The sequence below is a fragment of the Carassius gibelio genome, chromosome B10 (assembly GCF_023724105.1).
Source record: "Carassius gibelio isolate Cgi1373 ecotype wild population from Czech Republic chromosome B10, carGib1.2-hapl.c, whole genome shotgun sequence".
Lineage (NCBI taxonomy): Eukaryota > Metazoa > Chordata > Actinopteri > Cypriniformes > Cyprinidae > Carassius > Carassius gibelio.
Window position 1 is genome coordinate 7,341,553 of NC_068405.1, and position 17,548 is coordinate 7,359,100.

Consider the following 17,548-nt stretch of genomic DNA (forward strand, 5'->3'; position numbering starts at 1 on the left):
AGTGCGCACATCATCCCTTACCCAGAAGATTAATTTTTGAGTCCGAGGTTCTTATAGAGAAGATAACCTCTGAACATATTAATGTGTGCAAAGGAAGTGTCACTGACTCAAAAGCACAAGACAGATGGTGCGGTTTGTATCGGGATGGTTTGGGGGCAGGGAGGGTGTTTACTGCCGTGTAATCCGCTCTGATGTCACTGTGTGCCGAAGGAGGGGTCTGAGATCCGCCGCTTAATCCCTGTGTGTTGAAGAGCGACCGACGAAGATGAAGGCAAGCCGAAGAGCTCTTCTTCATCGCTTGTGTTCCTAACAGGTGAGTGTAAGGGATGAAGGTGTAAGCAGCTGTTGTGTGTGCTGTTTGACAGGAGCTGCACCTGCTGATGGATGCACTGGAGACGGACGTGTGTTTGCATCCGCGCAGGCCTGTTACTTTATCAAATAACAGGCTTTTAACTTTTATTACCGGGGAAAAGTTTCCAGATTGCAACGGTAAATCACATTTTGGTGTTTTATTGTGTGGCTAATTGAGAATATCACAGGTTTTTAATGTTCGGGATGTCCAGATGGTTAGCGGTGTCCACCTGCACGTGACTGCAGCAGTGAATAAACACATCCACGATCCTGACATCTGCTCGGATGCAATGAAAACAATTCGCGATGAGGCTGTTGGGTTCGCTTATTTAGAGGATTTCTCTGATATTAGGAGGAGTAAGAGGCTAAATGTGTCTAATGCTGATGTAAAAATGGTACAATAATATTGAACATATATGCAGTGTGAAACAATAATATTAGATTTGACCGAGCCTTATAAAATATTCACTGCTATTAGGAAAAATCAAATCCTCACCTGATGAATCACATTTGATTATATTTTATATTTACGTTAGTTTATGGTGTTTGGTTTTAAATATAAATTGTTAATCATCTCAAATTATAGGTAAAAATAATTTAAATAAACGCCTTTGGATAAAAGCGTCTGCTAAATGCATAAATTTAATTTAATTTTTAATTTAATCTCTATTTTAATGTTTATTTATTAGCTATGGTTCTTTAAATAGTCAGTTTTGTTAATTCAAAATGTGGCCTTTTGTTTTACCACCTTAATTCTTATCTATCTATCTATCTATCTATCTATCTATCTATCTATCTATCTATCTATCTATCTATCTATGGCTTATTGATAGCAGATATGAACTGTAAAATATACAGGTGCCAAAAGTTGCTCCATATCAGTGACTTTCTAGCTACAGCTATAACCAGCTGTCAGGGTTTTTTTTTTTTTTTTTTTTTAGCACAACAGTATTTTACAATTGAAGCAGGATTTGCATTTCATTAAACCTACTGTGTTTTGCTGTACCTGCTGTATTTTAATTATTTGATTATTTGATTATATAATCGTTTGTACTATTATTTACATTGACATTATTAAACTGATTTAAATGAAGAATTAATGTATATTGTCATTCCACTTCTTGCCGTCAGAAACTGAACTGTAGAGTGACTGTAATATGCATGCTCGCAGATGTAAACAATACAGGAAGGTTGCATGGTGAAAGTGAAGATCTCTGTGTAAATGGGGAGTTAAATCCCCTGGCTTTGGGCTTTATGGGAGGTTTGACGGATGAATCTGCTGAACTCCAGGACTGGTGGAGTATATACTGTAGCATGACGTCTGCCCACAGTGAGGCCATCTGTGACCACACCACTGCCATAAACCACGTCTCTGCACAGAAACACAAATATATGTTACTCTGTCACTACACAGACACATATACAAGTCACATAGCTTGTTTAGACACTAACTGCATTTTTAGTTGCATTTATGTTAGATTATCATATTAATACAGTCAATCCAAAAATTATTCAGATGCCAGATTTGTTTTTATTAGTGGGTGCAGGACACTATAGTTCACTTATGTAAGTGAGGATAGCAAAATAAACTGACATATTATACCCCAAAAATTCTTCATACAGTGGACTACCAGTGAAATATGGGATAAAAATGATTCAGACACTTTGATCTGACCATGTTTTGATTAAGTTTTCTTTAACTGCTAATTTGACCTTTTTACAACAAAGACTGAACAAAATTAAACATTGCTTGGTAATTGGTTGACCTAAATTGGTATTATCTAATTGTGTACTTAAATTTGATAGCTGACAGCTATTCAACCTAATTCATTAGGTCATTCAAAGTTATCTGACATTATCAAGATGAATTTGTTCTGACACGGTTTAACTGAGTTCTTGTCATATTTTATTACCGTTTTCTAAACCATAGTGAATAAATTGTGATAATCTGAGAAATCTTGAAGGTGTTTGAAACTATTTTGCTTTGAATATGTTTTTTTGGCCATTTTACAGTTTATGTTTTACCTTTATGTTTTACCTTTATGATTTCTGGCTGTCATTCAGGCGATGAGCAGTGAGTGGGCGGAGCCATGAGCCATAGGGAGGAGCCAGAGGAGGCAGTTCTCAGAGGTCCTCCCCCTCATCGCAGCAAGCATCCCAATGGGACGCCTCTTGAGGGAGGTCGACCCAGATGGAGACCATGCCAGCTTCACAATCCGGATGCAGAAGCCAACCAGCACATGTCTGTATCTAGCCGAGGTCCCCCCCGTCACCGTAGACGGCATGCTCCCGGTGAAGCACAGCGCAGGCGGCCTGAGAGCGGAGATAAAGAAGATAAAGCTGGCCAACAGCCCAAACCGGGGGCATCAAGACATCATGGAAGGGGAGCGAGACTCCATCAGCACATATATAGAAAACAGCACAAAGAACAGGTGATCAAAACTCCTCCAAAAGAACAAGCTTCAGAGCCATTATCTCCAAAAGATTCCTCTCAAGAACTTCTGACTCCTCAGGATGAACTAATCACTGATGGACTGGATGGAAACAGTCCAGATCTGGCCCATTCATCTGATACACACGTTGATCGTGATCCACAGTGTTCACTGAAACAGTTGGAGGAGAAGGTTCAAAGTGTAGAATCTAATTTTGGCGAAGAGGAACTGGTGAAAGAGAACCAAGAAAAAGATTATTTCAGAGAAACTCCTGAGCAGGACTGTGCTAAGATTGCTTCAAAAAGTCGTCCTGAAAGTAAACGAACCAGGCCGCTAAGAGTAGACGTTCCTCCATTCGCCACATCTCCTCACCAGATGATGAACAAACCTTTTTTCCAGTCTCCACAAATCTTCCATGAGACTCTTCAAAGCTACAATTCAGATCCAAACTCATACCCTGCTCTTTTTAACACCGGTTACCCTCAAACAAACAAGGATAAAGAGTTCAAGAGTCCCATGTCCCATGTCAAAGACCATCAAGAGGATCTCTCAGACTCTAGTCCTGAAGCCTGCTCTGATTCTTACCCACAACTAAGCCCAGATTCTCAGACAGATTCATACCTAACAGATCCTAATCCAGCCCTTGAGGGACCTCAAACGTTTGAGAGGAACCAGAGCGTGACCACGGATGAGTGCGACTCTCAGGAAGACCTCTATCAGCGTAGTTCAGTGGGCTCCAGGCTGCACCACTACGATGAACAGTCAGGAGATGAAGCCGAAAGCTCAGGGAGAGTCAGAGCCCAGCTCAGGAAGACGTCAAGCTCGACTAGCCTTCCTCAAGAAGCTCCCCCCCAAGAGGAGACTTCTGAAACCGCTCAGCTTTCACATGATTATCAGGAAGAAGTCGTGGAAAGACGTGACATGTCATCCACTCCAGGCCAGGATCAGATAACAGAGTCTTGCAGAGCTACAGGAGACTCTGTCTCGTTGGCCATCAGGGATATTAAGGAAGCTATCGAGGAGGTGAAGACCAAGACGGTGCGTTCGCCCTACAGGCCTGATGAGATCACAGAGCCCGTGTGGGTGATGAGACAGGACGTGAGCCCTGTTGAGGAGAACCATCCTCAGCCACAGCCTCAGGTTCACTCACATCCACAGTCACCGTGTCAGCTATCACAGTCTTCTCCACAGTATGAGGTGAGTGAGCTGTCCCACATAATTACTCTAATTCCTTACAGTGAGGTTCCATATGAACATTTATTTTAAATAGGCCACAATTTGACTTTTTTGCAGAATGACACCAAAGGTTTTGTATTTATTTATTTTTTATTCTGTAAGCACAGACATGAAGTAAATGAGTTTTTAGGCAAATAGTCTAAAGAAAAAAAATTTCAACCGGTTTCCTGCAGCCTTTTTTTAAAAAACACATTTTTCTAAATTATATATAACTAAGTTATGCTTATCTTTATGTAAAAAATGGTAGTGCTGTCCAACGATTAATTGCATCTAAAATGAAATTAGTTTACATAATATATGTGTGTGTACTGTGTATATATATTATGCATATATACATGCACACACAGTATATATTTTGGAAATATTTACTTGCATACACATTTTATATATATATATATATATATATATATATATATATATATATATATATATATATATATATATATATATATATTAGTATAGACCAAAAGTTTGTTATAGTTTTCTTTATTTCATGACTATGAAAATTGTAGATTCACACTGAAGGCATCAAAACTATGAATTAACACATTTGAAATTATATACATAACAAAAAAGTGTGAAACAACTGAAAATATGTCATATTGTAGGTTCTTCAAAGTAGCCACCTTTTGCTTTGATTACTGCTTTGCACACTCTTGGCATTCTCTTGATGAGCTTCAAGATGTAGTCACCTGAAATGGTCTTCAACAGTCTTGAAGGAGTTCCCTGAGAGATGCTTAGCACTTGTTGGCCCTTTTGACTTTTGTCTGCGGTCCAGCTCACCCCTAAACCATCTCGATTGGGTTCAGGTCCGGTGACTGTGGAGGCCAGGTCATCTGGCGCAGCACCCCATCACTCTCCTTCTTGCTCAAATAGCCCTTGATGCCTTCAGTGTGACTCTACAATTTTCATAGTCATGAAAATAAAAACTCATTGAATGAGAAGTGTCCAAACTTTTGGTCTGTACTGTATATAGTGACGGGGTGAAGAAGCACACGACATGAGGATGCAGGTAATTTCCCCGAAGGGTGGATTTTATTGGTGAGGTATGGGGAAAAAAGGGCTAACGTGAGGCGTTTTGCTGCTCGGTGCTTCTTCTCTCTCTCTCTCCCTTCTTGTGGTTCGGTGTGCTGTGTGGGTCCGTGCTCTTCCTTCGTGATGGGGCTGGCGGTCACACACTGCTCTCTGTGGGAACAAAAGAGGAAGTGGTAAGCTGAGTCTTGTGGAGACATCTTTCACCTCTATGTTCCTTTGCCTGGTTTATAAAGCCGGTGTTTGATGGGACGCAGGTGTGGCCACTCAGCCCATGACGAGCAGGTGCAGGTGTGACTACTCGGTTTCCAGGGCGACGCTGATGAGAGCTCAGGACACGTGTCACCCCCCCCCCCCCCCCCCAAGCATTGTCCTGTTCCTGTGGAGAGGTAAGGAGATTGGGGGAGGGTGGGGAGTGGACCCTGACAGACATGCGAAAGCTGCTCTTATCCTGGTGAGACCATCGGCGTTCGTGTTGGCCATCCCTGCTGTTGTTGCATGGTGAAGTTGAAGTCCTGGAGTGAGAGCAACCACAGAGTAACCTTGGCGTTCATGTCCTTCGCTCGGGCGATCCACTGCAGAGGAGCGTGGTTGGTGATTAGGGTGAAGTGGTGGCTGAGGAGGTAGTATCAGAGCTCCAGGACTGCCCACTTGACAGCCAACGCCTCCCTCCCTCTGCTGGGGTCAGCTTTCGGCTGAATTATATTACCTGGTGTTCCTCGCCGTCATGGACCTGGGACAGGACGGCTCCCAACCTGGTGTCAGATGCCTCCGTCTGCAGCAGGAAGGGGCGGTTGAAGTCCGGGGCTCTGAGCTACGGTTCCGGCTGTCTTTATCAGCTGGAATGCTGCCTATGTCTCAGGGCTCCAAAGGATCTTCTCCGGCTGGCCCACCTGGTAGCCCAGGTACTTTGCTTCGGCGAGGACCAGGTGACATTTCCGGGGGTTGGTGGTCAGGCCAGCCTGGCACAGTTCCAAGAGCACCTTCCGCAGCCGCTCCAGAGGGTCTTCCCAAGTCTCTCAGTGGATAATGATGTCATCCAGATAGGTAGCCACGTAGGCCTGCTGCGGCCGCAGTAGGTTGCCTTTGGACGCTGAAAGGTGGCTGGGGCCCCGTACAGGCCGAAGGGAAGGACCCGGTACTGCCAATGGCCACTTGGGGTTGAGAAGACAGTCTTCGGTTTGGCCTGTTCCGTTAGGGGGACCTGCCAGTAGCCCTTGCTGAGATCGAGGGTCGAGATGAAACAGGCCCTTCCGAGGCCTCCAAACAGCTCATCGACCCGGGGCATCGGATAGCCATTGAAGACTTCATTTAGGCAGCGGAAGTCGTTACAGAAACGGAAGGTGCTGTCGGGCTTTGGAACCAAGTCCGACGTTTACTGGCCAGGCGCCGGGTGATGCTGTGATGGTAACGTGCTGCGCTAGAACTTCTCTGGTGTTGTCAGGCATGCAGGTGATGGGCAGCTTTGCCTTGGTTTTGGCACACACATATTATGTAAACAAAAACTTTTATTTTGGAACAATTACTATCGATTAATCTTTTGACAGCACTAGTAAAAATATTTCAGCTAGTAGAAATTTGTGGAATTGCTATAATTTTTAATCCTTATTCATATCTTTATACACTAATCATGAATGACAGGAAAAGTCATTGAATTTAATTAGTCATCAACATAAGGTGTACAGTAGGACATGAAACCATGGAATATATGATTTTAGATATCATTTGATACTTGCCATGTATAATTTCTACTGTTATTTAGATAAAACGTCAACTAATTAAGTGATTCAAATAATGCATTTACACTGAGATTTTGAAGAACAAGTGTGGTGGATTGCAGCATTTGATATTGTTTATTAGCAGTGGATTGCCTTCATTTTTACAGACTCAGATTCAAGATGCTGAACTTCCTTTGGGAGCAGAATCCTCGGGTGTTCTTCAGGACCAGGATGTAGACGTCCGTCCCAGCGTCCCAAGTGAAGAGGTGAATTATCATATTTGTCTGCAGTTGACATATTTATGATGTAATCTGTATCCCTATTGTTTTTTTTGTTTTGTTTTTTTACAGTTTTACTGTGAATTGTAGTAATACTGTTTTGTTTTTTTTTTTTTTTTTTGCAGACTAAGAAAAATTTGGCCTCTTTCCCTCCATATGTTGATGGTAAGTTTAAAGAAAGCAGGCTCTTATTATACTGATTAAAAGATTAATTATCCTTTCTAATCATGTAACATTGCATCATCTTTACATATATATTAAAATTTTAGTTTCATTTAAATCTCACATTCTCACAATGCTTGTCAAAATATGCCCAGGTGTATTATTTATAAATATTATATATAGGTAAAACTTTAAATACATAAATTGTAAAGACAGATTACAATCTTTAGGATTATTCAGGATACATAAAACACATAAAACACACAATATATTTGTTGTCTGATAAAAAAATTATACTGATACCAGAAGTGAGATTTTGAGTCATGTAAGAAAGAGAATTAGAAACACGAGAACACAATATTCAGAGGGCTTCACTGATTTGAAACCTAAGAATAATGCACAATACCAGGTTTAGTGTTCTGCTATATTTATGGTTTCCTCAGTTTCCTCTGTTTCCTCAGTTCCTGGCCCATGTGACCCCGAGGACTTGATTGACGGCATCATTTTTGCCGCTAACTTCCTGGGCTCCACCCAGCTGCTGTCAGAGAGGACGCCCACGAAGAGCGGCCGCATGCAGCAGGCCCAGGAGGCCATGAGCCGCGTCCGGGTGAGAAACACATCCGTATATATCTATAGAGCTTCCTCTGATGTCCCTGACAGCGTGCTCAAACATGTACACACCTCACACACTCACAGACATCATGATTCATCTGAGCTTATATAACATCTCTGGATATCTAGCGTCCTGACAGACACGTATTGAGTGACAGTTCGTTGATTCTGACTGTCAGGTTTAGTCTCTGGGGCTGCTGATGTCATTCTGATCACAGCCCAAATTTTGATAGTGTTTCCCAGAAACCTTCAGCCTATCACAATACCGGCATCCCACCCACTCGGTCCCCCTTCAGCCAGAAGATCCTGTTTGATTTAATCTGGGCGTATCCTTCACCTCCAAACCAATCGCGCTGTGTCTGAGTCGCCCACCATGCGCTTTTATATTTGTAGGCTTTATTTGACCGTTCTCTGTTTTTATTTGTCCCTTGTCGAGCAGACAGCCCAGGCACAGGCCAAAAACAGAAATAAGGTACGCTATTTGTTCCTGTATTCATGCAGGTCTTGAGTAACTTAACGGTATTATGTATTTTTGCTGTTCTTTTTTTTCTTGTGACAGGCATTTTGACGATTACAGGTAGCAGCATCTGTTCTATGAGAGACTGGAGGTGATGTGCTGTTTTCAGAGTAATAGCTGTTTGTCTTGCTCTACAGTATCAGCAGGGCACTGAGAGTGGGTCGGCCGGCACAGAAGTGGACCTCTTTATATCCACGCAGAGGATCAAAGTGCTCAGCGCTTACACACAGGTGCACAACCCTCTCTCAATCACTTTCATGATTGTCCCTCTCCGAGTTTGCTGTGTAAAACAGACGAGAGAGCGGCTTCAGATGTGTTGTGCTGGACAGACTCGTGACTGTAGATGCAGTCTATTCTGGCTCACTTCAGCAGTCTGACCCACAACACTACTGCAGGTTTCTTACACCACGGGTTTCATTTCAAGAGTTCTGAACCAACATTTATTTGGAGAATGAAGTCAAAAATGTTGGGGTGCTACAAATGTCCTGATATCACAATGAAGAAAATTTGATAGAAAGAATGAAATCCCAATAAATGTTTGAAATACTAGTATTTTATATTGTAGCTTAACATACACAAACATGTTTTTTGATTATTATACACGGAGTTTATTTGCAAAAATGGATAACTCTAATGTCATATCACATTTTCATATTGGGCTAGTTAACTGTATTTAGTTATTTTTTAGCCTAATCAAAATAAGCCAACTGCAGTTTGATTGAGATTAATTGGAATAGACAATGAAATACAGAGTTATCTGTTTTTGCAAATGAACAATATTTAGACATTTTCATTGGAGAATAATGTTAAAAATGTCAAGGTGATACGAATGTCCTGATATCATAATGAAGGAAAAAATGTCTAGTTTGTAAGTAATCTTAGTAGATTAGTAATCTTTTATTCTTATTTATAAAACCAAACACTTCACTTTTTATATATATATATATATATATATATATAAACATAAAACAGGAAGTGATGTCATAGAGAGGGACTTCTGCAGACCCTCGTCATGAATGTGTGTCATCATCAATAATTCTCTAAAATAGCACATATCTTTAAGGCAAGGTTTGTTCAGGTTGTGAAATGTCATGTGGTGCAAAGGATAATATTCATGATATTTGAAAAAAAAAAAATACTTGTTACATTTAAAAATTTTAATAATTATTTTTTTTTTAAATGATTGACATTTTTCAAAACCATAAGAAGCCAAGATGAATACTGAGAGCACATTTCTAAGAACTTACTGTGTGTTTAAACTTGTTGATTTATTTGTTAAAACATACATATAATTACAAGAATAACTCAATAAATTTGATTAAATTATTAGCATTTAAAACCCAACAACCTGACATCTTTATTTTGGCAGGACACCATGATGGACCATCCGCTGAGGACCATCTCATACATCGCTGACATCGGGAACATGGTTGTGCTGATGGCTCGCAGGAAGATGATTCGCTCTCAGAGCGCACAGGAGAACTTAGACACCGCAGAGACGCAGCACACAAACCCAGCGCGGGACGACTGCCGCCAGTACAGGATGATCTGCCACGTGTTCGAGTCAGAAGATGTACGCGTACAAACTCTTACACCATGCACTTCATGCACAAGTGCTAATTCTCGATGCTTCCTGTATGTGGTTCGTTGTTTGTCTCTGCCAGGCTCAGCTGATTGCTCAGTCCATCGGTCAGGCCTTCAGCGTTGCGTATCAGGAGTTTCTGAGAGCTAACGGCATCGATCCAGAGGACCTGAGCCAGAGAGAGTACAGCGACCTGCTCAACACTCAGGACATGTACAACGACGACCTCATCCACTTCTCCAAGTCAGAAAACTGCAGAGATGTACGTTCACCAGTGGCCATAAAGTAGCTGAGTAAATCGTTCCCTTTTTTCAATTTTTTGTGGGTTTTAAAATGACTAAATCTTTATTTCCAAAAATACTATTATGCCAGTTTGAAATATGTGTGTACAGTCCAGAAAAAGAAGCCACAGTTAAAGTATTTATTTGCTGCTAAGCCAAACTGAATTAAAATGTTTAAACCCTGTTTGAAGATCATATGCTTTGAAATGTAAAGTTTGAAATGTATGTACCTAAATTAAGATAACTGGAGGAAGTCTGCTAATATCAGTCAGGTTTGGTGTGTCTCTTATTAAATCATACATATAATTAAAGAAATTAATGAATTAGATTTCCATTTCACGTTCAATTGGTTCTGAACTGGCTAAGATAGGAAATATCAACTAAGGGCCAGATTTACTAAACAGGGCACATTAGCTTTAGAGCGCTATTTCATAAAAGTGCCGATGGGAGGTGAAAATAATGCGGGTGATTTAACTAACAATCCTCACATGAAAGAACACAGACACATCCAGATCATCTCCATAATGACCAAGAGCAGCCTGCTTTAAGATATGCTTTTATTTTGAGTTTTAAATAATGCCGTAAATACCAGTAATTTGACAAGCTTTAAATCTTAGTAAATTGTGCTGCATGATTCGTTTAAATACCCTCCTCCCATGAAGTGTGCGTCTGAAAGGGGAAAAATACATATTGAAAAAGGTCAGGCACAAAAATAACTGTCCACGACTTTTCAGCATTAATTCAGCACTGCGTGTCTTTAGTGAATTCAGAAAGCACTATTTTAACGGCAGAAGACAGTTTGCTCTGATGCAGGCTGGTAGTAAATCTGGCCCTACATATTACTCACAGCTTTCCCATATTTTTTTTTTTTTTTATCGTGAATCAGAATTGAAATAAGAAATGAAGGAAATTGGAAAATGTAAAGCCCAATTTAAGCATAATAAGAGAAAAACATTGATTGAAAAAAATCTGTTTCAAACATGATACCAAACCATTATTTTTTAAGGTGAAAGAAGTGTATGGCTCAACAAATATGAAAACAAATTCTACAATTTCCCATAATATGCATAAAGAAAAAAAAAAATGTATATATATATATATTTTTTTTTTGACAAAAAAACCGTAGGTAGAATTAGACTCTTTGCAGTGGGAACATTGCTTCAGATTGGCAGATATTCCAAAGAAAAACAAACATTTTAAAATAAAAGGATTACATTATTATGAATTTTGCCATACACACTAACAGCATTAAAACTATTAAGTATAGGACTAAGTAAATTATTTACACTTTTACCTGTAATTATATAAAGAGTCATTGGGACACAGATGGCTTTATCATAAGATAAGATAATATAAACCTTTATTTGTCCCATAATGGGGAACTTTTCATGCTACAGTAGCTAAAATAAGTGCAAATATAAAGCAAATACTCAAAAATCATCTTTTATACATTCTTCAGCCGCTATAGGACTTTCACTAAAGGTCTGTTGGGTGAGCAGTATTTGGGCTGTGTTTGTGTCAGGTGTACATCGAGAAGCAGAAAGGGCAGATTCTGGGGGTGGTAATCGTGGAGTCCGGCTGGGGCTCCATCCTCCCCACCGTCATCATCGCCAGCCTGATGCACGGCGCCCCCGCCGCCAAGTCTGGACGCCTCAACATCGGCGATCAGATCATGACGGTCAACGGCACCAGTGTGGTGGGCCTGCCGCTCTCCACCTGCCAGAGCATCATTAAAGTGGGACTTTATTTCTCATCTTTTATTATGTCTGCAAGCATTGTAGCCATTTCAGCATGAAAACGGAGGATCTTCTGCTATCTTGGATGGGTTTTTGTCATGATTGATGTCAATGCTGTTGTGTGTTCAGGGGCTGAAGGCTCAATCCAGGATCAAAATGAACATCGTCAGGTGTCCTCCTGTGACCATGGTGCTCATTCGCAGACCGGACCTGCGCTATCAGCTGGGTTTCAGTGTGCAGAATGGCATTGTGGGTGTTCACGGTGACACATGAGAGGTGTGTGATGTTTTACAGATGTTTGACACAGTTGTTGTTGTGTTCAGATCTGCAGTCTGATGCGAGGGGGGATCGCCGAGAGAGGAGGGGTCCGCGTCGGCCATCGCATCATCGAGATCAATGCTCAGAGCGTGGTGGCCACAGCTCATGAGAAGATCGTTCACATCCTGTCCAACGCTGTAGGAGAGGTAAACCATCGATATTTCTGATGAACTCTGAGAGCTCTCTGACCCTCCATAGACCGCAAGGATATTCCCACAATCAATGCACAGAAACTTAGCAAGGACATCGGTAAAATAGTCCATGTGACATCAGGGGTTCAACCGTAATCTTACGAAGCTACGAGAATACTTTTTGTATGCAAAAAAAAAAAAAAAAAAACTTTATTCAACAATTTGTCTCCTCTGCATCAACATGGTGCCATTTTAGAAAGTATCACACATGTAAACAACGTATACTGTTCTGTGTAAGCTGTATCACATGGATACGCTGTTTTCATTCAGATCAAATCTTGAGTACAACGTAAAAAAAATTTGCGCACAAAAAGTATTATGGTAGCTTTGGAAAAATATGGTTGAATATGGCCTGATATCACATGGATTATTTTACTGATTATTTTATCTCCTTGCTATGTTTTTGCTATCACGGGTTTGGAACGACATGAGGGTGATTTAAAAACAGCTTTTTAGATTTTTTTAAAATTTTGTTAGATTTAGAAGTTTGAGATCATGATTTTATTCAAACTGAGTTTGGATAGTTTGAACTCTAAATTCGGATGAGCCATGATGAACATATCTGTGACCCATATTCCTTATAAAAGTGCATATTGTTTATTTAAATAGTTTATTTACAATTTTCTTGGCAACTGTAAATTGTTGATGAACTGTATGGCAGAGGCTTTATTCTTATTAATACATTTAAAAATATATGCCATATTGTTTGGCTTTAATCATATTGCTATTACTGCCATTTTATAACAGCAGTGCAGCACCTGAGGCTGTGCGTTATAGTGATTTTACCACAGACAAAATTTATATATTTAGACAAAAGAGAACTGGAGCGCTGCTGGAATCCCTTGTATCCTCTGGTGCTCTTGGAAGGGTTAAATGTAGAAAAAGATTTTGGAAAAAAATCCAAGTCCAGGCACTCAATAGGATGCAAAAGTTAAAAAGCCTTTAATAGTAGGGCTAAAGCATTAAAACACCAACGCGTATCGGCCCATTGGCCTTCATCAGGGTGTTGGTAACAAACAGACAGAATCACGCAATACTTATAGTTGCATTGGTTTCAGGTGTGCCACTCTGGCACTTGCAACACAATTTTTGGCCACTAGAGGCAATAGTTCAGATAATGGCTAATACCAAAGGTCAAACCATACAAATACAAGATAAGAGATCTCCAAGTGGAAAAAAAGAGTAACACCAATACAAACATCTTGTGTACTCCACACAATTATATCCCTAAAGTTACCCATCTTACTTCTGAATTCATTGTCAAGATAGTTCTAAGACAACAGGAGAAAAATATTATGATGGGCATTACAGTACATTAAAAGAACAGTCAACATTCACGGACAACAATACACTGTCCCTATTGAGACACAACCTTTACAAAAAAGGTGAGAGGTCAAAGTCTTCATGAAGACCTGGATGACTGGTGGCCCTCAAGGAATAGATCCAATATGTCTCCCTTTGTTTGAGGCGTTTGATGATATCCCCACCCCTGGCATCCAGGCGAACAGCCTCAATGCCCACTACTCTTAGGGTCGAATCACTCCCATGTTTTGCGTCTATATAATGTTTGGCCATTGGATAGTTCATATTTCCAGTCCGAATGGCATATCTATGTTCAGCTACCCTGTCTCTTAGTCTCCTTTTAGTAAGGCCTATATAAAAACAGCCACAAGTACACTCTAAACGATAAACAACATGGGTAGAATTGCAATTTATAAAACTATTAATAGTGTAAGTCTTATTGAATCAGCGGGAATGATTCAATAACAGAACCTGCTTCCAAGTTTGTGGATTATTTTATCAAGCCATTTGTGGCAGATTTACCTTCTTATATTCAAGATACTACACAGGTTTTAAAGAAAATTGAACAAATAGGTAACATGGGCTCCTGCATTATGGCCACAATGGATGTGGAGTCCCTATACAGCAATATTGTACATAACGAGGGTTTAGAGGCTTTGAAACACTATCTCTCATCCAGACCTGAACATTTGATCCCTCCCAGTGACTTTATAGTGCAACTTACTGAGTGGACTTTAAAGAACAACATCTTTCTCTTTCAAGACAAATTGTATAGACAAGAAAAGGGGACTGCAATGGGTGCTTGTTTTGCTCCCAACTATGCCAATCTGTTTCTAGGCTTATGGGAGGAGCGCTATATATTTTCCCACGTCAACCCTTTTAAAGATAAAATCTTGTGGTGGGGTAGATATATTGACGATGTGATTTTGATGTTCTCAGGTTCAGAAAAAGAACTTGTAGACTTCCATGTATATGTTAATAGCTTAAATGAGAACCTAAAATTTAGTCTGGACTATGATTTACACACTATTAACTTTCTTGATCTACGGATCTCAAAAGATAATGAGGGATTCTTACATACATCTATCTTCAGAAAGTCAACAGATCGTAATACCTTGCTGCATGCTAATAGTTTTCATCCCCCATGGCTTATTGATAACATACCCTTTGGACAGATCCAGAGACTAAGGCGTATATGTGATTCAGATCAGGATTTCCAGTATCAGTCTTTGGATATGCAGCGGCGTTTTCAACAAAGAGGTTATCAAACAAAAACTCTTGTTCAAGCTCATAATCGAGCCCAATCACTTGAAAGGAAGAGCTTGCTTCAGTCTAGACCCAATAGAGTATCAACACAGAAACCCTATTTTGTCACTCATTACAGCAAGGAGGCTGTCCAGATTAAACACATTATAAAGAAAAACTGGAACATTATTGAATGTGACCCGACTTTACGGGAAATATTCACGGAACCCCCTGGAATCAGTTTTAGGAGGGCCCCCACACTTAAGGACAAGCTAGTAAGAAGTTACCTCCCTGCTCCTAAACGTGAAACTTGGCTTCGTCAACCCAAGGGTAACTTTCCTTGTGGTAATTGTAATTATTGTGAGAATTTTGCTAAAACTGACAAATTTATGGATGTTTTTAGCAATAAGACTTACACTATTAATAGTTTTATAAATTGCAATTCTACCCATGTTGTTTATCGTTTAGAGTGTACTTGTGGCTGTTTTTATATAGGCCTTACTAAAAGGAGACTAAGAGACAGGGTAGCTGAACATAGATATGCCATTCGGACTGGAAATATGAACTATCCAATGGCCAAACATTATATAGACGCAAAACATGGGAGTGATTCGACCCTAAGAGTAGTGGGCATTGAGGCTGTTCGCCTGGATGCCAGGGGTGGGGATATCATCAAACGCCTCAAACAAAGGGAGACATATTGGATCTATTCCTTGAGGGCCACCAGTCATCCAGGTCTTCATGAAGACTTTGACCTCTCACCTTTTTTGTAAAGGTTGTGTCTCAATAGGGACAGTGTATTGTTGTCCGTGAATGTTGACTGTTCTTTTAATGTACTGTAATGCCCATAATAATATTTTTCTCCTGTTGTCTTAGAACTATCTTGACAATGAATTCAGAAGTAAGATGGGTAACTTTAGGGATATAATTGTGTGGAGTACACAAGATGTTTGTATTGGTGTTACTCTTTTTTTCCACTTGGAGATCTCTTATCTTGTATTTGTATGGTTTGACCTTTGGTATTAGCCATTATCTGAACTATTGCCTCTAGTGGCCAAAAATTGTGTTGCAAGTGCCAGAGTGGCACACCTGAAACCAATGCAACTATAAGTATTGCGTGATTCTGTCTGTTTGTTACCAACACCCTGATGAAGGCCAATGGGCCGATACGCGTTGGTGTTTTAATGCTTTAGCCCTACTATTAAAGGCTTTTTAACTTTTGCATCCTATTGAGTGCCTGGACTTGGATTTTTTTCCAAAATCTTTTTCTATATTTATATATTTATTGAGATAAATAGTATTTCAATAAAGTGCATGAATTAAGTTTTTATATATATATATATATATATATTTTTTTTTTATTCTTAAGTTTTAGTGATTTTGTGGAATTTATGTAATTTTTTGTAGTTTTACAAAAAATGTATTTAGCTTTTATTCATTATAAAATGACAAATGTTGCTCTGGCAACTAGATAACATAAAATAGTTTTTTTAGATTTTAATTCGTCAAAATGCATTTTATTTCAAGTAACTATATATATTGGTTTTAAGCATTAAAACAACAACAATGTACTGAAAAAGGTTTTGCATTGCTTTATTTTGTTTTATTTATTTTATAAGAATTTCATGTAAAAACGACAAAATCTCTTTCATACAGATCTGTGAAAAAAAACAACAAAAAAATACTAATGCCAGGCCAGTAGCTGGCGACGTCACTGTGTAAAGAAACAACACGCATCTGCGTGCAAACCTTTACTGAACAAGTAATACGTATGCGCATGACGTCAAGTTTTTCGCAAATTTGTGTTTTTTCTATTTCACACAAGAGATGACATCAGTATTGTTTTCAAAAACGAGCACTTTGAAACCCATTTAAAACAGTTCACGTTTTCAAGGTCCCAAAACACCATTGCTGTGTAAATGAATGGCCAAAACGCATAGTTTTCCGTATTTTCAATAAAAAAATGGTGTTGTGTAAATGCACCCTTAGTTTACTATAATAACACGGCTGTTTAAAGCTTTGAGTTAGCATGCTGCTAAGCTAATGGCTCAGTACACTTATAATCCTAATGATACAACCCATGAATGGATATCCAGAGGAGGTGAATACTGTAATATGTTGTTTTTGTCAGATCCACATGAAGACCATGCCTGCAGCCATGTATCGCCTGCTCACGGCCCAGGAACAACCCGTCTACATCTGACACCATCACCTCCACACGAGCCGATGCAGAGTTCATATTTATTGAAAGATTAATATAACCGTTTACAGATTTATTTAACAGGATGGATGTATTTATTTATTATTCCATTAGTGCATAAACCAAACCATTCCAGCACCATGTGAGCTGCCTTAATCTCTCTGAAGGCCTGGCATTAGAACCAAAGAGAAATGGATGCAGATCGACTCACGACTGGACCGAAACGATCAGAGATCAGCGGCACCGAGCACAGTAATACTGCTGTTATCGACACACATCTGATGTATGAGCTGGAATGTTCTCTAAAGTAAAGGAATCAATCAACCAAATATTGACGTTGCTTCGTTTTCATTAA

At 39.7% G+C, this 17,548-nt stretch overlaps 1 protein-coding gene across 2 annotated transcripts; it reads left to right on the forward strand.

Annotated features, from left to right (window-relative positions):
• Positions 1-17,522, forward strand: LOC127966295 (amyloid-beta A4 precursor protein-binding family A member 1-like). 2 transcript variants are annotated; one of them, XM_052567187.1, is made up of 13 exons: positions 1-313; positions 2,416-3,980; positions 6,937-7,035; positions 7,173-7,212; positions 7,671-7,816; positions 8,261-8,293; positions 8,476-8,568; positions 9,708-9,911; positions 10,003-10,182; positions 11,724-11,936; positions 12,067-12,186; positions 12,261-12,401; positions 17,125-17,522. In XM_052567187.1, exons 2-13 carry the CDS (start codon positions 2,442-2,444, stop codon positions 17,194-17,196), a joined length of 2,880 nt encoding a protein of 959 aa, XP_052423147.1. In that variant the 5' UTR covers positions 1-313; positions 2,416-2,441; the 3' UTR covers positions 17,197-17,522. The 2 variants fall into 2 exon arrangements, with proteins under 2 accessions (XP_052423147.1, XP_052423148.1); XM_052567188.1 differs by lacking the exon at positions 8,261-8,293 and having other exon boundaries at positions 2-313.
• Positions 17,523-17,548: the final 26 nt, after the last annotated feature.

Bases quoted from the DNA above. Each gene is read 5' to 3' on its own strand.
- LOC127966295 (XM_052567187.1), top strand. From the start codon at position 2,442: ATGAGCCATAGGGAGGAGCCAGAGGAGGCAGTTCTCAGAGGTCCTCCC. The intron at 8,294-8,475 runs GTACGCTATTTG...CTTGCTCTACAG, and splicing joins AGGCCAAAAACAGAAATAAG to TATCAGCAGGGCACTGAGAG. The intron at 11,937-12,066 runs GTGGGACTTTAT...TTGTGTGTTCAG, and splicing joins CCTGCCAGAGCATCATTAAA to GGGCTGAAGGCTCAATCCAG.